The 23,975-nt window shown below is 39.5% G+C and overlaps 2 protein-coding genes across 2 annotated transcripts in view; one reads left to right on the top strand and one right to left on the bottom strand.

Moving 5' to 3' along the window:
- Positions 1-4,806, bottom strand: part of LOC140925881 (uncharacterized) — a 14,540-nt gene extending 9,734 nt beyond the window's left edge. The window contains exons 1-2 of the mRNA XM_073375723.1: positions 4,661-4,806; positions 999-1,922 (exon numbers count right to left, since the gene is read on the bottom strand). Of these exons, the coding sequence (XP_073231824.1) occupies positions 999-1,891 (893 nt within the window). The 5' untranslated portion in view covers positions 1,892-1,922; positions 4,661-4,806. The remainder of the gene's footprint in view (positions 1-998; positions 1,923-4,660) is intronic.
- A 9,519-nt stretch (positions 4,807-14,325) lies between these two features.
- LOC140928077 (tyrosinase-like) lies at positions 14,326-23,975 on the top strand. Its single transcript, XM_073377798.1, has 3 exons — positions 14,326-14,465; positions 20,855-22,286; positions 23,048-23,975. The coding sequence occupies exons 2-3, from the start codon at positions 20,870-20,872 to the stop codon at positions 23,212-23,214; spliced, it is 1,584 nt and encodes a 527-aa protein (XP_073233899.1). The 5' UTR covers positions 14,326-14,465; positions 20,855-20,869; the 3' UTR covers positions 23,215-23,975.

Here is a 23,975-nt window from a genome sequence, read left to right as displayed (position 1 = left end):
ACAAACATTAGTTTGATACTTTTTTTATACATTCTGAGCTTTTTCCCCTTTGAAAGTTGCTTTAAATTATAATTTTAACAAAAAAACGGAAATTCAAGATGGCGGATCCAAGATGGCGGATCCGAGATGGCGGACAACCATTTCAAATTTTAAATTTTATTGCTTCCTATTGCTTTTTCTCGCTGTACAAGTGTTTCCTTGTTTCTAGTTCATAAGAAAGGATAACAAAGAGATGACTTTACCGATATTATTGATATTTTACGTATCTAAGTGGAAAAATAATAAGAAACATTGAAAAATCGGATTATTACGTCACTGTGACGTCATCATTGGGCGTGGCAAGTCAAAACTGGGTGTGGGGCTTCTGTGTACGGAGATGATCATTGTGTGTAAATTTCATGACCCTAGCATTATTGGTTCCAGAGATACAGAGGGAGGGTCCGAGGAGCCCCCACCCCCAGTCACAGATTGACCACAAAAGCCCAGTCTGAATAGGGTTAAAAAGAAAATGAAAGAACACTTTATCAAAGATTACTAGACATCTGTACATTGTCTGGGTAACTTTAAAATTGAAATAATACTGTTTTGCAATGTATGAATTTTAGTCGCTTTAATATACTGGTAGTTTACTTAACTCTTTGTGTGCGTTTCTCTGCTTTCTTTGTTCTTGTGTCCCTGACCTAAACATTTAAACATCTTTTCTTTTAACTGGCTGCCTGGCATTTTATACTCTTAGGTTATTTCGGGCAGCCAGCGTCCCTATCATCGTCTGTACTATTGTTATAAATTTTTATTTCTTGTATATTATGGGGTGAAATAAAGTGTTGTTGTTGTTGTTGTTGTTGTTGGAGACTAGACCTAAGTGGAAAAAGATTTACTCTCCGCGGCTAAGACTGCTACCTTTTTGAATTACCTTACAATCTGAAGGCTCTGATGAAAAAGGAAAACTTAATAGGCTTTAATTTTGCTTATTTGTAAATGGAACTGGCTCAATTAACCAGTCATGCAGTTGCAATTTACTCACTATCTGTCCAAACCGTAACTGGCTGAGCCTTCGGCAGGAACAATTTCTCAAAATCGTACCTGAATGGTCAGATAGATTACCTTCTTCTTCTCTTCCTAGTTTCAATGCATCAATCTTTTTCTCCAATCTAGTAATGTCGTCTTTGCTGGCATTATCCACTTCCACTTGTTTTTTTAAACTCTCCAGACCTTCTCTGAAGTCCTCGAGACTTTTGATGTACGCCCGAGTCTCGTCTCGGATTCTTGCTTCCAATTTTCGAACTTCATTTGTGGGAAAGTCTGACTCCGCCAAACTAACAAATGCGTCAATTGATGCCGTCGAGACACCAAGGGCTTGAAACGCATCTCTGGTGTAATTCACGCGCTGGTCAAACGACGCTTTGTCCATCTCACTACTAGTGGAGTGACAAAGCGAATTTCTGAGAAGACGAAGCTGATCAATCGCAAGTGCAAAGGTCTCAGCCATGTTTCCACCCGGGCTGACCACACGTGCGTGGAAACTACCATGAGGTACTGCACAGGGCTTCACGTACAAATCACTTAGTGTGGCGAAGGGGCCTGTACTGACTGTTGTGGCAAAAGACGGCGCAAATATAGTTGCCTGGAACAGGTTGGTACAATCCCATTTGTGGTAAGACTGGAGAACAGGAACTTTAGTCGTCTTGCCACTTTTTGCTTCTTCAGAGTTGAACATATTTCTGACAGCAGTGGAATCATCCCAGAGCCGAAAACCAGGACGATGTCCATAGGTGTTGTCCCACATGGTTTTAAAGGTCTGCCGTAAGGCTTTGGGGAATTCATTTAACACTAAGGACGAGAACTTAAAGAAATTTAATTGCTCGTCACTAAACGGCTGCAATGCTGTCATCTCCAGTTAGTATACCCAGTAGGTGAAGGAACTAAAATTAATTAAAGAAATAAATTATTAACAATGAAACTCAAGATAACCCTCCTTTTCCCTAAAAATTGCATGTTTCTTCAGTTTATTTCACGATCGAACACTTTTCGACGACCCCATAAGAGTTAAGATGGCACAACCAGATAGCCTTAATATTGTCCTGCTATAAAAGGGAGAAAATTATCTACGAGAAATGCTTCAAGAGTGCACTAAAACCCCGCGACTAAGAACCTGGATTTTAAGAACTTGTTAGGCTAAAATTTGCCAGTTAAGCCCCCTCTATTTCAGAACCTGTTTAGCCTAAAATTTGAAACAGGTTCTTATTTTCTAAAAATCTATGAAAAGCTACTGCACAAAATTAATATAAGATATGTCAACTGAACCACCAAATACTCTCAGCTATATTGAATTTTTTTTCTTTGGACACTAAGAACGTATTTAAGAACCTAAATAGCCTAAACGTGTGCTAATTACTAGCATTTATATAAGAACCTGTTTAGGCTAACTTGGAAAAATCCAGGTTCTTAGTCGCGGGGTTTTACTGTAACTGACAAACAAACCGAGTAAGCCGGTTTAAATCAAATAAACTACGTTTCGGTGAGGGTCTGGTTGTGTACTTTAGCGAACAATTCTTTCAAGGACCACTTGGACAGACAGCTGCGAGGGAAAACCGGATCTTAACGTAGATCAGGACCAGTAGTATAAAATAGCACTTTAAAAAATTGAAGGCAAGGCTTATGGGAAGCTAAGGGTTACGAATTTATTTGCCTAATATTTCGACAAGACAAAACTAGTCTTCATCAGGGGCTAAAAAAGCTAAGTGAGGATAGAATAAACGGTTACGGTATATAAAAAATGCCAAAAATTTAAAATAAAATGTGATTGGTGGAGGAATACAATTGACCAAAACTTGTATTAAGAGGTTATATTAAAACATGTTAATAGTTTCAATTTCATCTCTTCTGTTCATCCCATAGGGTTCAAGTGTTTTGCCTTTCGATATTAAAAATCCATCGCGTGCCTTATGGATACTGTCCCTGTCTGAATTAATTAGTTCTAACGGAGTGAGCTCTATGCTTGGATTCCTACCAATATCGGTAGCTACGCATACTAATCTTCAATTTATCGATCAGTTTTCTAGAAAATAAATACCCTATACCCTATTCGAGACTCTCATGCACTTTCTGATTTCTATACCCTATCCCAGACTATACTGCTTGAAAACCATACCCCTCACAGCAGCACATACCTATATACCCCATTTATGGAAGTAGCGACCCCTGTGGTGAGGGCTCTATCTATAGTTAAGTTGGGCCAAAATGAACAGTTGGATGCGTTGTGCATAATTTGTTTATGCAAATGAATCTAGACGTTACGTCAAATTTTTTCGCAAACTACTATACAGCAGTTGTTCTTTTTGGTACATGATGGTTTCTTTCTTTATCATCTTCTCTAACAAAAGAACTTTTATAAACAAAGTCGCCAATAAAGTCAAAGAAACCTGCACAATGCATCATTCGACTTTGTGATAAATCAAAGGGAAGGAGGAGCAGGAATTTCTATTTAAATAAGTTGTACCATAGGGCCTTAAATTTTAGTTACACTAGGGCTACAAATAATCTTAAACCTTTGTCGTATTTGGAGCTTCACTATATAATTATACGGCTACAAATTTGTCACTGCCGACTCATTATAGATCGTTTTCACTGTCACGCAACAAAAAAATAAATTGGAAACCGTCCAGTGGAAAAAGCCAAGAAAACGAATTGTCATAAAAGACTAATATATAAACAATTCTTCAAAGTCTGAGGTCTTTGTGGCTCGCAGTTTCTGAGTTATTTGCCGAACGGTTTCACGCACCTTTGTAGAGCTTTGTATGGAGACGCCATATTGGTGCACCGTTTTGGTGTGCCAATATGGCCGCCGGAAATCCAAAAAAACATGTGGAATATTTTTATAAAAGCTCTTTCTTTTCACTCGAGAACTAGAATACGTACGCATAAACATATCTTCTAATGTTTAAAATCGTTATACTGCTGAAAATCAAGAGGAGAGACTTTATTTAACGAGACAGGATTTCTATTTTGGTGTAAAAACTCGGAAGTTCAAATTGCTGTATTTTCGAAATGAAACATGCCACGGGAATGGAAACTTGTACAAAGATCTACTTTTTGTTTAAATTGAACCTAGTGTAAATTAGAAGTCGTACAACCTCGCTATTTTGACTTTACAATGTGATGACGTCACTGTGAAAACCATCAAAAGAAGTTGATGGAGCTTCTATGATCATGAGGTACATAAACATGAGTTATTTCCTTATTCATTCAGCATGAATTGACCTTATCCTGCCCGTAAAAACGAAGTGAAAAGTCACTTTACATATTGACCACGTTTGCTTCAATGAAGTCGATATTGAACCGCTGAAAGTAATTTTTATTTCGAGATATCGCAATTGTTGTCGTTGTCAAGTTTGGCTTCATTGGTAAAACGGCCGAAGCAGCTCTCCTTTTTTCCGCATGCCTCTGTACGCAAAACATCTTTCCGTAGCATGAACTTGTATCTAGACTATCTACTGAGTTGATAATGTGAGCCTGAACTAAAACTTTCAAGGCTTTTGATCCGTAGCCTATTATCCGCGCAATGTAACTGTATTATTGTGCACAAGTGGCTAGGGAATTGTCTAAGCATGTATCAAAGCATCATTCTGTTATTAGAATTCATAACTTCAACAAAGTTTACCTTTAAGACATCAACTCTTCGTTAGATGCTCACCATCTCAGGCATCAGCCCCAAGATTGTCAAATTCTCTAATCGAGTACCAATAACAACAGTACACAATGACAAACGCCGATATTTCTTTACCATGTTTGTGAACAGCACCCAAAGATTTGTTAGACAGGGAACAGAAAATTCAGCAAACCACGATGACGTTAGAGACCGCAGAGGCAATATTGTATATTGTGCGCGATCAGTGAAGGTGAACCTCGGAAGTGGACTTAACCAGGAGCTGATGGGTTCCTAACCGTGACGCACAGACGGGTATCATGAATTTGCTCCTAGAAGGGGGCTTTCCCATATCGTCGACAACGCGCACTTAAGATGAGTAGAGACAGTAGACGAGGATGAGCAAGCGAGACAGTTCAGGACTGCTACAATTATTCAAGGACCATTAAAACTACTCCATATACTATAAACTGCCAATTTTAACCCCTGGGCTTATGTAACTTCGTAAGGGGTTTTCGGAGGGCTTATTTAATTACAATTGAGTGGCTTACATATGTTTTAGAGAGCATAGGGATTTTAAAGAGAAACTGAGGCAAATACTGTTACATAAATTTCGTGATTCCGCGAGCGTTCCGTAGGATTTAACCTTTTATTGTATCATAAGAATTTTAAACGGAAACTTAGGTTTTTTTTAGGTATTTATTTTTATATATACTTGATAATGAATTATAGCTTTGTCAAATTATATCACTAAAAAGCCCCGCAGGGGAGTGTACAATAAACTTCTTACTCTCTCTCTCTCTCTCTCTCTTACTCTCTTACACTTACAACCATAACTGGAAAAAACGCTTCCCCCTCGAAACATGCTTATCAACACAGTAATTTTCAAGGAGTTATAATAACTCCTCTTGTGCGGTCAATTTAACTCTTTACTTTGAAGTAATATTTTGGGAGTTATTTTAACTGCAAAAAGGTATTAAAGAACTCTTTTTCAGGAGTAAAAATAACCCCAGATTTGAAGTTGACATTCAGGAGTTAAAGTGACCCCCAAAAAAGGGCTATCCCGTACTCTAAAATTTTTACTCCATTTTTGGAGTTATGATAACTCCCTAAAAAATAGTGTGAATGGTTGCTAAGCAAAATTCTTTTTACCGGTTTTTAATCAAGTCCAAGGGCATAATGGCTCTGGTCAAGAGGGTGCTAATGGGTGTACCCAATTCTCAGTTAACTACTATTTTTTACGCCAGTTTTCAGTTAACTACTAATTTTGGTTAGCTACCTTATTATAGGAAATTAACGCTCCATGAAATTAACGCGAATCGTTAAAATTCGCGTTAATTTAAGTCGCGTCAATTTTGTTGAGCGTTTATTTCCGCGACGTTAATTAAGTGCAGCGTTAATTTCCGCGCTCTTAATTTCCAGTATTTTAACCCCAATTTTGGAACATGTCCAGACATTCTTGACACCTAAAAAACATTAACTACAAGCTTTATTTCTTTCCATTTACCCTTTATTTTTCATCTTTCACAAAAGTTAGGGCGAAGGTTTACAAAATTTTGAGTCCATCTTTATCGTTGCGCTGTCAGAGGGGGGAGGTACACAATAGGGAGGAGGGAGAAATGGCCTGAAAAAGTAAGGAGGAGGGAGAAATCGGGACGAAAATGTAGGGAGGAGGGAGAAAATGAAATGTTGTGGGAGTAGGGAGATATCGATGAGAAGGTAATTTTAAGGCTTTTTTTAAATTGCGTGATGACAAGGGATGGGGGGATGGAAAATTGACATACACTGCAATCCCCTTAGGTCACCTTTGACTCCCTTGGTCGGACTTGACACATCTCAGGTTACCAGATTTAAAAATTGCGACGGTCAACACACGACCCATACACTTGGTCGTAATCTGACCTTCAGAGCTTCGCTCTAACAAATAGTTCCTCAGTGTATTTCCCTTGCGATATGATATAAGGGGAGGCTCCTTAAAGATTTCTATTAGCCATTGTTGGTTTGGTATAAGGTGGGATTTCCCCATTAGTATTTTCGTTAGGCTAGGTTACACCGGGTGGTATTGACTTTGTGTAATGAAAGGTAGTTTTTTTTTTATGGGCGGATTTGTTTCTCTGTTTATGGAGCTGTTTTCTTGTCGGGGAATTTTACCTCAGGGGGTACTTTCTCACGATAGCGGCGGGGTAGCCTCTTTCTGTCAGGCTATTTTCCCTTTGTACATTTCCTATTTTAGTGCTAGAGAGACGTCATTGCCCTTGGCACATCTTTTCAATGTTTGTTTACATTCCTCCACGTCTCCGCTTTGCGCTGACTGGCGGAAATCTGACAGGGGAATTGGAGGTGGAATTCAAATTCCAGAGGCGAAGTTACAAGCTCCCCTTCCTTTTCCCGTCCCGCCGCCCGAAGAGCGCCCCGGAGAGCTTGCTTTCAGGCTAGGAGACATTTAATGCTAATCTTTCTTGGGGCTTGCTTGGGTCTTGCTTGGGGCTTAATAGGATAAACCAAATCAAGTACTGTAAATAATGCAATAGACGCCCGGGGGCGTTTATTTCATTTTAGGGGTCCAAGAGGGGGCGTTTAATAGATAAGATGCGTTTTTTCTCATAACTGTAACAAGGTTAGCCTAAGCTGAGCGGAATATGCCAAGAATAAGGTCTGTGCAATATTTCATATGCGAGATATTCGGAAAAGCGTTTTACCCAAATTTATTAAGCTTTGTATGGAGACGCCGTCCCTTTCATGGACACCAAAACCGACAGAAACATCTGCTTTTGAGTTTTCCTACTAATGCATGAATTCTTCGCTTGAGGAACTCATAAAGATTGAAGTAATATTTATTGTGAGACAAGGAATTTTTAGAAAGCAAAATCTCCCAAACAAATTTAGCTAGTTAAAGCTAGACTTAAATCCTTTCTTGCTGCCAAAAAGCCGGCGCTTTTCGCTACTAGTGGGCTATAACATATAAACTAGCAGTAGCTTAACCAATCAGAATGCAGCATTGATAACAGATAAAAGACAACGACCAATCACGGCACACGAAGCATTTGCTTAATTGTATAATTAGACATATTTTGGCCTATATTTTTATTTACACATTCAAGTGACAATGCAAAATTGTGCTCAATTGGTTAAATCAGTCCAGGAAATAATTGTCTGCATAAAAGCTGTTTTTTGATGACTGCCGTCTGTAAATGCAGTAAATACTTTGCAATGTCTTTTACTTATTGTGTTACCATTTAGCAGGTGTTACAGTCCGCCTTTCTTTGAGGGTAAATAGACCTTTCCACACTTTTTTTTTAAACCTGGACAATTTAGGGAAAATAAAACGCCTTTAAATGAAATAAAATTGCCAAGTTTGAAAGTGATTTGTTGAAAACTAACGAAGACATAGCTCCACAAAGTCGTATAATTCTACAGTCGTCTGTATGGTGGGGGTGGTGGGGGGGGGGGGGGGAGGGGTCACAAACTTGCCCCCACCTTCCCTGCTAGCAGAGGTGATTAATCAGAAATAGTTAGGATGCCAGGTAGAACAGTTAGGGTCCCAAGTGGAACAGTTCAGTTGGGATCCATTAGCATGACAGTAGAGACCTTAAGATTCTAAGACAAGGAGGACTACGAGAACTAGATTTCCCAAACTACGTAATGTACGCGCGTGAACCACAATCTTGGACAAAACTGTTGAGAAAATTGCATTCTTGGGGGGCATTTTTTCTAAACTTCGTAGCCGACCGATTCTTCCCTCCCCCCTCCCCCTGGAAGCAGTGTTGTTGGGTCTTCAAAGAAAGCCGGATCCCTAAGCATTTGTAGGAAGTAACTTTGAACTGGGGGAAGGGGTTTTCTTTACGCAAAGCCGTTGATTTGGAAATAGCTTTGTTGCGTTAGGTAGTGCGCATTAATGAAAACATTTTCTCAAGTAGTTTTGTCCAGGATTGCAGCATCATTTTGGCAGGAAAATGTGATAGAGTGGCTAGTATGAGTTTAAACAAAAATGCTGTTGTGGTGGAAACAATTAAGCTATCAAATGTTAGAGGTTTTATCGATGAGGAGCCAACTTTTAAAACCTCCTTCACTGAAAACAACTGTGTCATTTTTCTGGTGGAAAAATGTAAAATGAAACTTTCTAGGGTTCCCTTTTTTATAGAATACGTTAAAAGAAAACTCTTGGGCAAATCTCGTCCCCCTTCTAGAAGCTAAAGTAAAGGTCTCAATTTGGGATGCCAGAGCTGGACAGTTACATGTCTGGGTATGACAGTCAGGGTACCAGGTGGGACAGTTGGAATGCTGAGCAGGATAGTTAGGACGCTGGGTTGGACAGAAGGGATGTTGGCTAGGACAGTAGGGATGCTGGGTAGGACAGTAGGGATGTTGGATGGGACAGATGGGATGCTGGGTAGGACACTTGGTGTGCTGAGCAGGACAGCTGGGATGCTCTGGGTAGAAAAGTTGGGATGATGGGGGAAACCAAGCGCCATCTCCACGAACGCTTTGGGGAGGATCGCCGATTCATTCTCAACTGTGGCCACTTTCCTAATCCTCAGAATCCTACTCCTGTTTAGGACTAGGGCTATTTCACGGTGGTTTTACGGACCAGTTTATTTTTAGAAACATTTAGGGCGCGAAGATAGAATCTCCACCATGTTTTTGAGCGCATTCAAAGTATAAGATATCAAAATGAAAAACTAAATGTTATTAAAAGGCAAAAAATATCATTTTAAGGTCTGTACGTTTAATTTGCGGACTGGTTTGTGGAGTTGAAAAGACATTCAAAATTCGCGCCAAAACCGTACTAAAAACAAACTGGTCCTTAAAAAATCCGTGAGACGAGGGCATGGAAGTTTCTCGCTCCGGGTTATGGGCTCCTGGTCACAATTATCTTTTCCGTCAAGGATTTGTGCAAGAGCGATAATAATTATCCATAATGCATGCAGACTAAAGGGACCTGCACTGACCACAACCACATCAGGAGCAGAGGAACAGTCAATATAAATACCAACTAAGTAAAGGCTGGCTATCCTGATTTTTCAGGTGGGAAATGTCTAGGAAGCACCTGAAAACCGATAATCACAACGGGGTGGAACTATTTACAACTCGACCCACTGAATAAATTGTACTAAAACGACTTTGTATCGAAACAACCGGTATAAACAAAGTTAAAACATCACAACTTCTTACCTTATGTCTAGGTCGCCAATGCTCTGTAGTACAGATAACTTCCTTTCGTAGCAAGATTCATCGTAACTAAGCAGACCATAGTGAGCTTATTAAAGACTGTAAAGAGGAGTAAGACCTATCTCGATGTCGGATCTTTGAGTCGTGACAATGTCGAAGAGTCGAATTGAACACACAGACGGCCGGCGGAGACTAGAGAGGAACGCATGATGATTGAGTACCCTCCCCAGACTATCCTTCCCTTGATAGCCCACAGAAACAATTATTTGTCAGCAAACTTATTGAATCCTGCTTACCGATCAAGCGCAAAATGACCTGCAAATTTTAAAACAATGTGGTTGGCCAAACGTCTGACAAGCTTTGCGGACACAATAGTTATATGCAGGTCATTTTGTGCTTGATACGAGAGCAGGATTCAATAAGTTTGCCAATGAATAAACGATTCTATGGGCTAGTAGGGAAGGGAAGTCTAGGAAGGGTATTCAACACGATACCCCCCCCCCCCCCCCCAAAAAAAAACGTCTGCTCAGCGTGGCTAATTCCTCCCTACAATACATTTTGCTACTCATTCACTAGAGTAGATGGAATTCGATCAAGGAAATTTGAACAGGTGTATAATATGAGGATCCCATAACCCTGTTGATATAAAATGACAGCAGTTTTGCCTAGTTAAGGTTCCTAAAATCCATTTCTGACCTCTTGAAAAATTCATCTTCAAAAATTAGGGACGGTCCACAGGTGTAGTCCATGGACCGGGTCCACAAAGGGGTGTATGGAATAGGTCCACTGGGGCGGTCCATGGACCGGGGGCAGGAGCCGATTTCCTTCCGTGGGGCTATGTTTTGTATACATCCTTACATGGTTTTCTCTCTTCCAGACGGCTAAGACGTTCATTTGTCATGTTCTCAATTGAGAATTACAGTCAAGCCAGGTCAAGCGTACCGCCCCCCGCCACCCCTCCTCCTTCTCCAAGATGCTATTAATGAATTTGATTAATGAAGTCGTGCACAAAAAAGACCTAAAATGAATAAATGATAAAAAATAAAAAGTTAATTCCGAAAAGGAAGCAAAAGATTTACAAGATAATTATTTTAAGAGCACAGTTTGCCTCAATTCATTCAACTCTGGTTGTTTCTTTGAAAAGTTTTTTTTTCTAAAACAGACTTTTGTTTTCCTCTACATCCAAATGAAGGTTTCCAGAGAAACGAGATAATTTTAATGGACCAAATCTTGAATGACATATCTATCTAGTGAAATGATAGCGACGTTTTTACCAAAAACGTGTTCGGATTCCTAACCGTTTAGTCCGTTTACGGAACATCGATAAATCCTGGGAGCAACGGCAAAGAGAACGTCAAACGAAACGAGCCCAATAAGTAAATGAAAAACAACAAATTTTGCACGTGCAGCGCGCTTTTCCTTACAACTTGTACGAACTCGACGTTAAATTTCCTTTTGCGACGTCGTTTGGAGGACGTTAACACAGGGACACATTCAATTTCTTCTCTGAGTACGAACTTGTAATTGGGTGCGGTCCCATGTTAAGAGAATTGAAATAAACGCCAAAAAGTCTTTTAAAAAAGGTACATTCATTTTAATAGCTAGAGACGTATTTGTTGCTCTCGCCGTCGTCGTTGCCAAGGCGCCCTATATATATATTCATGAATGTGACAGTTCCATTTTGGTTCTCTGCAAACTTGGAAAAGTATACATTATCCGGATTTTTTGAACAAATTGATTAACCTACAAAACATTGCAAAATTTACAAGGCATCGGATTCACTTTAGATTTCGGATTCAAAATCTATAGAGACTTGACCAAATCGGCAACTTTTCAATTCGGATTCACGCGCCGCATTTTCTTAAAAACGACAAAACCAACCCAATAACAAAGTTATCCGGATTCCTGACGAATCCGGAAAAACTGTATGTAGCCTTATTGTATTATAGATGATTGACGTGCATCAGTCAATGACAAAGTATTTTACAAGTTGCTACCGTCATTTCATATGTAGAAAAAATCTCTAAGGCTAAAGCGTAATTAATTTCTTTTTTTTGTGGGGGGGGGGGGGGGGGGTGGGGATCGGGGGCGAAGCAATTTGGATAATTTTGCGTACCTCTGAAAAAATCCTGGCTACGCCCCTGTTCAAGGGAAAGAAATAATTATGAGGCAGAATTAATTATTACTTTTGAAAGAAATAAAGAAGAAATAAGTATTATTTCTGGCTTGCCCAGGGTTTGAACCGACATATGTGACCCGCAGATCAGATGAGACTCTAATTGAGGGATAAGCCGATTCCGCCACTACGACGTAAGGTAATTTGAGAGGTGAAAATAGCCATAAGTTATGCACGAGGCACGGTTAAAGATTCGGTACGCAAGTTTGTTTCTTGGCGGCTTGTTTTGTGTATTCGACGTAGCGACATTGGAATGAGTTGGAGCAGGAGGATGCTTCTGGTGGGACATATCGCGGGATCACGTCTAGTTCTTCCGGCTACAACAAATATTTGAGGCGGAGCGCAATGTAATACCTAAACTTGCATCTTGTTTCCGAAGTGATGTCGGAAGTTGTTTGAGATATCTCGATATCAGCTCGAGTTGTTTAGTTTACTTTGAGGAAGAGAGAAATATAATATTTTGCTCCCTCTACGGTTTGTAGTTACTTATCTTTGCCCCGTTAGATCGCGGAGACGAGCCTGTAGGATAAAAGTAAAAGATGGTTGATTTGTAGGTTTATTTTTTTTTTTAATTTAGGCGAGCAGCAGGTAAATGTTTTGCTTCTGAACTCCGAGCAGTCGGCGTGCGACGAGTAGTTATTTTGAACTTACGGGAAACTGATTGAAACGTCGTGCGCAATTTATTTATGACAGAAATTATAACCGAATTGGATTACAGCCACAGGGTCATGCATCTAGCGGGCTTCCGGTAAAGAAGTTAAGACGTCTGTAACACAACAACAACAACATGTTTATTCAAAAAAGGAGAAAAGTAAGGGTATTTGTATGGAATGGTATCCGAAAAAATATCATTTCTTACCCTAACTATTCCTCCACATTCACAATTAATCCGCAACTGTACGACGCCGATGTTTACGCTCCATAGTGTCTTGTTAATCGAAGGTTGAATCCGTTTGTAGTCGTAGATTTTAGATTCGTCTATGCAGTCTTGCATGCGTAATGAGTCGTGAATTCACACGCAATTTTTTTCAAAATTTCTACCAGCTCAGTTTCCCTGAATTTGATGTAAATGTCTTCTAAGGAATTATATCCATTCAAAGATTTTCAATCTGACCAAATACAGAGAAGTTCTTGTGAAATATTCACTGTTCATTACCCATTACAGTAAAGGCGCACCCCCCATGGTACATTTTAACTTGAGTTTTTTCAAATGAATTTCACTTGGTTTAGCTTGATGTGGAGAGAGCATGTGTCGACAAAAACGAGGAGTACTGAAGATTGCAAAGAGTTTTTACTGACAGAACCAAGTAAACGATATAAGCATGTTAGTGCAGTGTGTACTTGTACTGTACCTCCCGTCAATCCAAGCTAATGGTAACGACAGCCAAGTTTTTGCCGTTCTTCTTGGATTTATTGCTGGTTACCGTTAGCGGTTTTATCGAATTATTTTGGCCATCTTGTTACTCTTGTTAATCTCTACCAAAACACAAAACCCTTATCGAAGATCCAGACAGCATCATACAGGATTTTAAAACTGTGAGGTTAGGTTTTACTTTATAACAAAATCGATATACTGCGCTCACTTCAATGAACCCACAGACAAGATCGTGGTTTATTTCACTGTTTATTTCTGCGACTGTAGCTTCGGTGAAATTCCGATTGTGCTGCAGCTGTTCGACTCTTTCGGTCTGTTTTCCCCTTGCCTGATAGAAGATTTATTTGCACATAAGGCTTTCAAACGGGCACTGTTTTCAAAATAATATAAACTTGTCGATGAAAATAAAATTGTTATGAGAGACGATTTCTCACCTTGCTGTTTGCACGCGCTCCCCCTGCTTTGCCGGTAACAAAGTCCACCAGATATATAAACACTTCTAATGGACGAATTTTTTTAGTTAAGCAAATCCAGGTATGAACTACAGATCTCTTTCACTATGAGACAAAAACATACATATAAACCAAACAGTACATAAAATCTTATGAGAAGCAGGAAATTAGTCGCCGCTCAAAGTCGGCTGGATCGCACGATCGCTTCCGAATCGCGATAAACTTCTTGAAATTGTCTAGTGAAGCCAATAGCAAGCATCTAAGGCCACTATGAGATCTTGAAAATTCTCGAAATCGCTCTCGTCCGTAATGTTTTCGGAAAAGGCAGCAGTGTTTTGATCCCTGGGTTTGATTCATTTCTCTTACAAGATGCGAACTCGACCACGTCACGATTGAAATGAGGCACAGTAACAGTTTTATCCATGAACCTTCATGGGTCGTGACGCACACCGCCTGGCACAGCTGCTAAACACATCACGCTTTGTCAGTCGCAATGCACTTCTTGGAATTTGAAGGGTCTGAGTAAGGTCTGACTTTCTTATATCTCAGCGCTTAAAGTTAAATCAGGGAATTCAGTTTGAGGTGGACCTAGATCGAGGAGCGTAAAGAAGCTTCAATCCAACCACAGTGCAGTTAAAAGAGACAGAGGTAAATTTTTACATTGTTTGTTCAAAAGAATGCCGTGTGGTTTTAGATTTGACGAAGGGGATCAAGTGTTATTTAGAAAGAAGTATGCTGCTATGTTTAGGCTCTTGGAATCATAAAGGCGAAATTGCCTCTCTTCAAGGTCTTCAAGAGTATGGGAAATCACGGAAAAAGAGCTTTACACGTTAGGATTTTTTTGCAAATTCGATAACAGTTATACTTCAATGACAAGAATCACGTATAGCCTGACGTGGTGCAAAAATGTTTGCAAGACAACGATCTGCATAGACAGGAAGCAGTTCTCGGTAAGAACGATTATGACGGTTATGAATCTAAATACTCACGCAGTTTTGTAAACTTGACAGTGCTTTCCGCTCAATTCTTATTTTTCTAAGGTTCGATCTATTCGTTCTTTTGATGGTTGTCGTTTGTTATGTTTTGGCAAGACTCGGCGGACACATTGCTAGTCGGTAAAAGCGGAAGTGTTGTAAGACAATGATCTGCATAGACAGAAATCAATTCTCGGCAAGACCGATTATGACGGTTATGAATGTAATTACGTACCCAGTTTTGTAAGTGCATTGACAGTGCTTTCCCTTCGATTCTTATTTTTCTAAGGTTCGATCTATTCGTTCTTTTGATGGTTGTTGTTTGTTGTGTTTTGGCAAGACTCGGCGGGCATACTGCTAGTCGGCAAAAGCGGAAGTGTTTTTGCCGAACGTGTTTCATTGCTTTCTCATTGGCAGTTTTTCATCAAAACAGAAAAAATTTGCCTTGTACAATTTCTGAACAAAGTTAAAAGCAATACTGACTGATCTTTGCAAACTAAACTGAAAGCTGTTTTGAAACAGTCTAACCAATCTCCAGCGTATGCAAAATACGTAGCCTTTTTCATGGTGACGTAGTCATGCCGTGGGCTTTTGGAGGCACTCGAATGGCACTCGATCACTCACTCACTCACTCACTCACTCACTCGATTCTCGTTAATTTATTCATGAAAGTCAGATTAAACATTTTACTCTTACCTCCCTGACTTAGTATTATTTTTTTCCGAGTTCCATTCACGCATACTATGTTTGGCATATTCTAGAGGGTACTTGTAAGGCGTACATTTTTCCCGATACATCATAGAGTAGCCAGCCAAAGATGGGTTTGAATAAATGGAAACATTCTAAAGAACACTGACAATATCGTCTGCAAGAAATGGATTTGGAATTGTTAAAAGGACGTCGAAATAATAAAGCGTGGACCATTGTTGTACATTTGGACGAATTGTGCACATTTGTTTCCGATATAACTTGATATGGAGAAGATGCGAGCGACAGGAGTGTGAAACAGCTATCGCAGCCTGACAATTGGACTTCGTTCAGCCAAAAGCGAATGCCTCAGCTGCAAAAAACGGTCCTCGAATGCCATAAACGCTAGAGCTCGAAGTTATATATCTAAGAGTTTAATACGTACTCTTTGAGAAAACAGTCGTGAACAGCATGCAGCATGTGTAAACGTTTATTTATTAATGAGCTTATTACTTTCAACAATAACTGACTTTTATACGAAACCCTCGAGGTCCATGAATTGTTTAAAACTGTAAGGAGAGATTTCTCATGAATTCTTTATTTTCCTCGAATTTCATATCTAGCTTTCAAATATTCTCTCTGAAGTTGCTTTAGCCGTAATTTACATTGAAGTTGGTATGAGATGTTTTAGCTCCGCAAAAATTAATAAAGTTAATCGTGATATTTTTGAGATGCTTTGTTTTATGCTTTGTTTAATAATCTTACAAAATTAAAGCCAACGACGGTCTATTTATAGAACAAACAGAACAAACTTAATAGGTTTCCGTTTAATTCGTTCAGAAAATTATTTAATTGTATTAGTTCAACTTCAGCAATGATTTCTGAACATAAAGGTTGTTTGAATAGTAGTTGCTCTACTTGGATTGATTTATTTTTCTTAATATATCCTCGTCTCTTCGTCACTGTACCGACTGCAAACTATCGCGAAGCTGAATGCACTGAATAACACAAAATATGACTCCTTGGTTTTTATACTGTACAATATTATTTGGAGGAAAGAGATCACTGTAGTGAGCAGGGGGCTCTGCCTCCAAGATTCCATTAACGGTCAGTATAAAACACGGACTGCGGACTGCGGACCACGGACTGCGGACTGGGTATAAAATACGGACTAGGTATAAAACGCGGACTCCGGACTGAGTATAAAACACGGACTGGGTATAAAACGCGGACTACGGACTATGTAAATAAAAACAGCTTTAGAAAGGTAAAACTGAGAGAAATGGAAAGCGGACTAGCAAAAACAGTAGTCCCAGCTTTAACATTCCCTTGGCTGTTCACGTAGTCTATTCTTCCCACGGAGAAGGAAGGTTATGCCGGTACTCAAGGCAACTGAAATTTTACTCTGAATTTATGAAAAGAAGGAGTTAGAAGAGTAGAGATTTCAATTTGCAGTTTTAAACCAATAAGAAGCACCGAATTAAAAAAATGGTATTGGTGTTAGTCAGATCAGTAAAATTCTTATCGAATACCACAATTCCGTATGAGGACTGAATGAAGAACTCAGACGAGAAGGTCAATGTAGGGCATTCCGCGATGCACAAAAGCGGTATTTAGGGGGGAGGGCAAGGGGGGAGGGATTACTCACATACGTGAATAATAACCGCAATGAGTCATCCAACGTTATATTCCAAGCGATGATTATGATGACATGTTTTACACCCTGCTCCTGATCCCCGGAAGGGGGTAGTACTGGGAATTCTTGGTGGGGGTTGGTGCCCGGTTCTCCGAATCCTGACCTTATTGCAGACCAAAAAATGTGATTTTCCACACCCATTTTCAGAACAGATCTCTAAAATCCATACCCATTTTCGGACCTGGCCTAATTTAGCCTGTTCCAGGTTCTCAGATAGTTGGGGAGACTCCCCAGTTTTTTCCCGTTTTATTTTCGTGTTCGCGCTTTCTCAATTCAGCGGACCCAACTATCTCGGAGCCTGGAACAGGTTAGGTATAATTAGGCAGAAATTATGTCATCATTACCAAGTTAGAGCGGAAACAAAACAAAAAATTCTCCAAATACATTTCAAATTCGCACATTTCTATTTCGTTTTTATTCATTTGGAATTGAAACGATAAATACGTCCATTCATATATGCTCCCGTAGTTCCCTCGAAAAACAAAATGGGCAAAGTGTTTTCAGACCAAAAAGGCCCAAAACCCCTACCCTTCCCTTACATAAAGGAGTACCCCCCTGATCCTGACCTTTTCATCATTGTTAGAGACCGAGACAAGGTCTAAAAATGGGTGAAGAAAATAGCATTTTGATCTGGCTCATGATTCAGAGAACCGGTCGACACACCTCCACCAAGAATATTTACAACTTTAACTCACGTGTCTTGCTATTTAGCGATCTTTTGATCTTATTTTTCCTTACCTAGAACCAATTAGCACCGTTTTTACCAAAGTAGTCCGTAGCCTGTATTTTATACCCAGTCCGCAGTCCGCAGTCCGCAGTCCGCGTTTTATACCTAGTCCGTGTTTTATACCCAGTCCGTATTTTCCAGTCCGCGTTTTATACCTAGTCCGTATTTTATACTCAGTCCGCAGTCCGTAGTCCGCAGTCCGTAGTCCGTGTTTTATACTGACCGATTCCATTAACGAATTTATTATTTGAAAGTTGAATCCGTTGGTAGTTGTAGATTTCAGATTCATATCTCTGTAAATGAACCGTGAATTCACACGCGAAGCAGTTAGGGCTTGCCACAAGTTGCTCGGCAACCTTTTTGGCAACGTCTCGTATTTCGAGCAACTTTTTTCGTTTCGGGCAACTGTTTGCATTCTGAGCAATTTTTATAGATATCTTCTAATTCTGAGATATCGAAACACCTTTTAGTGCTTAAATTGGCCTTGTATAATTTGCATATTTTAGCATCCTGCAGTGAGACCAAAAAAATTTTATATTTTTTCGAGCAACTTTCGTTAGAAAAAACAACTTTTGATTGTTTTTAGAGCAACTTTTTGGAAAATCTCGAGCAACTTGTGGAAAGCCCTAGAGGCAGTTATGAAATTTCTACCAGCTCAGTTTCCCTGAATTTGATTTTATCCATTCAAAGAATAGGAAACCCTCGAGGTCCATAAATTGTTTAAAACGACGGTTTAAATAAAGCTCGGCCTTATATAAGACTACTTATTTTACAAAAAGTGCACTATCAGTTGTTTGGAATTCTTTGATACAGCTGAGTGACATGAGTGCGCAAATTGTTTTAGAACCAACCGAAGCGTTGTGCTATTTTGCTTGAATTCTGTAATTAGGTGATCTTTGCCCAGTAGGCTTTTGTTTGTCGGAGATTAATTCCATTTATCAGTGCCATTAAATATGTAATTTCTACAGGAAATGCTGCGCTGGCAAAAACAAGTTTCTAGAATATTCAGGTGCAGAAGGACAATAAGATACTTCGACTGCGTTTAAATTACGTAGCTACAGTCTCAGACAAAAATAGTTGGGAGACTTAAACCAAACGCTGTTTTTTTCCTTCTCGTGCTCCCCTTGTCCCTCTCAAAGTTGTTTTTCGCGGCTTAGTCACCAAATCTTGTACACCAACTTTGAGGGGACAAGGAGACACAAAAGTGTCCCAGCAATTTTGACTGAGACTGTAGGTCAGAGCACGTTTATTGAAGTAATTTTAAGCTAGTGTTGTGCAAAAGCTCGTTCTAAAGTAGTCTAATTTAGTCATAAACGCCTGTATTCTGTATTTAATAGCTCGTGGTACATATACTAACTGTTACGTACTCTTTGCGACCAGCATATGGAAACATTTATTTAAAAGCACTGATTCAGAAATGAAACCTTCCAGGTCCATGAAAATAATTATTTAAAACCACGGTTTAAATAAAACTCGGCATTTTACAAGAAAGTGCACAATCGTTCGGAAAGTGTTTGGCGGTCACATGAGAAAGCAAATTATTTTACAACTAAAAAGCGTTAAAGTGGCGTTAAATTGAAATAGTGCGCTGATAACAAGTTTCTAGAATATTTAGGTGCACATGCAATCGCATACCTCGAATCATTCGAATTATTTTGGCAAGTCTGTACACAATGAACCGTCCAAAAAGATATATATGTTTTACTTTGATTATTGAACTGTCTTTTCTAATTCAATTCATCAATGAGCTCGCTCGTAGGGGCCTTTGATTTATTAAGGAAATCCCGAAGACAATGCGAAAGTTTAACCGTTTCTAGGAATTGTGTGGTCGTATAGTGGATTAAGTTTGACTGAAAATTCGTTAAAGGTGGAAATATCACGGTGAGAATAAAAGCTACTGGCAGTCTTCAGTGACTAACCACTGCGAGTCTGCAGTTAATTTAATTAGGGACTTGCAATTGTAAACTGAGAGTTCGAGAGAGTCAAAACTGGTACATTTTGACTTGAGTTTTTTCAAATGAATTTCACTTGGTTTAGCTTGATGTGGAGAGCGCATGTGTCGACAAAAACGAGGGTACTGAAGATTGCAAAGAGTTTTTACTGACAGAACCAACTAAACGATATAAGCATGGTACTGCAGCGTGCACTTGTACTTGTAGTTTGTTCTTGTACTGTACCTCACGTCAATCCAACCTAATGGTAATGAGAAATACTTCAGACAGCGTAGCCGTCTGTAACCGTGCTTATCATGTGTAAATATGGTTCCAAGTGTTTTGATACGAACCTTTTTCTGAAAATTTTATTGTTTGTTCAAATTCCTAAGGAAGCTAGTTTAAAAAAACAGCATCAGGCAGAAGTTATAAGAATATAATAATCAGTGATTGTCAAAATTTGTTTCACTTCCGTTGTAAGCTTCTTTTAAACGGGAGGTGAGTTTCTGAGAATCAGGAGCCAACTGACTTTTTTTTTTTTTCCGACGCGCCAACAAAGGTGGTTTGTCATCTTACATAAATATATCCTCGTATCTTCGTCATTGTACCGACTGCAAACTATCGCGAATCCGAATGCGCTGAATAACGTAAAATATGACACCTTGGTTTTTATACGGTACAATATTATTTGGAGGAAATAGATCACTGTACTGAGCTTTGAAAAAGAGTGCATTATAGCTAAAAAAACTGTAGCACTTGTGTTCGGAATAAATTAACTGGTATTATAATTCATTCAGAATGTTTCCCCGATTCTGATTGGCTAAAAGCACACGCATAATTCACCATAACCAGCTACTGATGACCAAATTTGGCAGAATTTTTGCTTATATCGTATCTTCCGATGAAAGTCCGCGCACCTCAACCTAACCCCCAATCTTCTCTCACCCCAAAAACACATAATTAGCGACTGGGTACGAGTCTGCTTGAGTATCGTTAATGAACAATTATTTTTCTTCATTCAGGAAAACGCGAGTAAGATGAGCTGCCGTATCATCACATGTCTTGTCTTTTTTGTCTTCATCTTTCCTTGTGCTGAAGGCCAGTTCCCTAGAGTTTGTACATCCCTGACGAGTCTGAAAAACAAGAAATGTTGTCCAATCCCAAAGGGCTTTAGTGCGCCATGCGGTAATGATGGAAACAGAGGTACATGCCAGGAATTGATTATTCGTGATTGGACTTTCAAATACAGTCATTACCAAACATTCCAGAAAAAAGACGATCGCCATGACTGGCCTCATGCTCTTTACCACAAAACGTGCAAATGCAATTCAAACTTTGCTGGATATGACTGCAGCAAGTGCGAGTTTGGCTACTATGGCAAAAACTGCACGCAGAAAAAAACCCTGACACGCAAAAATTTTCTCACGTTGTCAGCCGAGGAGAAAGATCGATACATGAGGTACATCAACATGTCCAGGTACTACATAAGCGATTATGTGGTGACTTTAACTCCATACGAAGAGATCAACGAAACCGTCATGGCCAACCGCGACCCAACAGCATTCTTTCACAACATCAGCAACTATGACTTGTTCGTGTGGATGCACTACTATGCTGCACGAGACACCATAAAACCACATAACATGACACGGGCAGATATTGACTTTGCGCATGACGGGCAGGGGTTTCCCACCTGGCATCGACTGTATATGTTGGCTTGGGAGAGAACCTTGCAGGAAATTGGTAACGATGAAAACTTTACTGTTCCTTATTGGGACTGGACTGGAAATAAAACACATTGTGATCCCGCTATTTGTTCTGAGGAGCTTCTTGGTGTGACAAACCAAGCTGATGGCACTGTGAATGGCAAATACTTTGACAACTGGTACGTTATTTGCACCAGTGAACAAACTTATTCCCTGACAAAGATTTGTGACCCAACGAACAAGGAACCTGGTTTAAAACGGAGAACTGAGAAGGAAAAGGAAGACAAAGTAAGAAATGAGGGATATACAATGACATTTCCGACAACAGAAGAAGTCAATTTTGCACTCCGGTTTGAAAGTTTTGACCTGCCACCCTATGGCAAAGAGTCAAGCTGCAATTTTAGAAACATCCTGGAAGGCTACGCCAGTACAAAGACCGGTTATCGTTTTCAAAATGTCCACACCTTACATAACCAGGTTCACATAGTCTTGGGTGGGGTCATGGGGGATGTACCTTCAGCGTCAAACGACCCTATCTTTCCCCTTCATCATTCCTTTGTGGATCGTATTTATGAGAAATGGCTTCGCAAGTTCAACAAGGACGCTTCGGTTCTTTCAAGTTACGATGCACCCATCGGACACAACAAAGATGACGTCATTGTACCACTTTATCCTGTGTATACTCATCAACAGATGTTTAAGAAGTCTTTCGAGTTCGGTTATGACTACGAGGATGTCGACGGGAATGGTAAGTATACATGAAGACATGACCTCCCTTTACTTTTTCCTTTAACTTGAATGCGATTTAGTGTAATTGTAGTGTAGCCCTTTGAGTGGAAATAAATTTTATGTCACTCTAACCCCGCTGTACGGACACTCACCATAATTACGGACAGTTTTCTTTGTTCCTGCACGGCGAAAGCCATTTCCTCTCTCAATTCAATCCCTTTAATACCTATGGTCGTTAATGTGGACAACCGACACTTTCGTCTTTCCAAGCAACAGATATCAATTTCTCATATATTAGGAGGGAGAATTCAACATTGAACATGCAACTTAATAATCTGAGCTTGCTCTTTTGTTTTAACCGGACTTTACTTTTCCTATCATCATCATCATCATCATCATCATCATCATCATCATCATCATCATCATCATCATCATCATCATCATCATCTTCCTCATCAATATCGTGATCGTTATCATTACTTATTTTCTTCATTTTTGTTCCATATTTTTTCCTTTAAACAAATTGACAATTTTAAGTTTTTCCCGAATGTGTGTAATATTCGTTATCTCGCGCTTATTCAGGACAACGTTAGATTTAGATATACCTCTCCTAGCTTAGTCTGCGTAGCAGGCGCCCATCGCCTCATAAGAGTGTCTCACTTGTAACTGAACTGATCAGTGATCGAGATCGATCGAAACATGCCTTAATCTCAAAAATCAGTAGTTGTTCATTTTTTGTGGATTCTTATCCCAAATCTTTAAAAATATTTATATCGTCAGGCAAATCTTCTGATGATGAGAAGAAAGTAGAACCAATATCCTTGGGAGATTGTCCAGTACCTTGTTCAAAGAAGTCTTCAAAGTCTTCAGCAGTGCATGCTGGGATGCGGCTGTGTGGGTTGCTGATGTCATTGCTGCCAATATGGCAGTTATTTCTTGGTGACTGAAGATAATTAAGTGAAAAGAAAAATAACGGAACGAAGAAAGAGCACAATAGCCAATTAGCAGAGCTCTATCAGCCTAACCTCCCTCGTTAGCCTTAAATGTCAATACGTGTATCGTGTTGCCCTTCCTGTGCTGTATGTCCAGTATAGCATTGTATTCAATATGAGAAAGAGAATGCGATTTGACATCAAGTTTTCGCTTCTCCTTTGGAGAGTCGAGATTACGAGACTCCTCCATTACAGCCTCGAATAAGCTAGATCATTTAGACAAGACAGGATTGCCGGGGGACTTTAAGGATAGCATAGTTCATCAACTAAGAACTGACTCTAAGTTCTAATTTTCAGCACCTAACAAAATACCTTGGCCTCTTTTTTTCTTTTTCTGAGAGGCATGTAGATGTCGTCTATTAGAATATTATCCGACCAACTAAACAATGAATTTTTGTTAAATGGATAAGCTCGAACGTACGTTTGGCACTTTTGTTTGTTAGTGATTTGATATCTTTTAACCTATATGAAGTACATGAAGAATGTATAAGTTCTTATTACTCTGAGCGTGATGGCAAAGTGTTCCGGCAAGTCCATTATATCTCTATAATAAATATGCCCATTAGTATTAGGAAAAAAAATAAAGATACTACGAGCTCAACCCGTAATTGGTCTAAATAAAAATGATAATAAGTCTCTTTAGTGACAAATCTCGTCGAATTATCTTTGTTGTTTCTTGCAAACTAACCGGTTACCGTTTTCTTTATATACCGTAA

Source organism: Porites lutea, chromosome 2 (genome assembly GCF_958299795.1).
Source record: "Porites lutea chromosome 2, jaPorLute2.1, whole genome shotgun sequence".
NCBI lineage: Eukaryota > Metazoa > Cnidaria > Anthozoa > Scleractinia > Poritidae > Porites > Porites lutea.
Note: the sequence above shows the minus strand (reverse complement) of the source record. Positions and strands in the feature narration are given on the sequence as shown.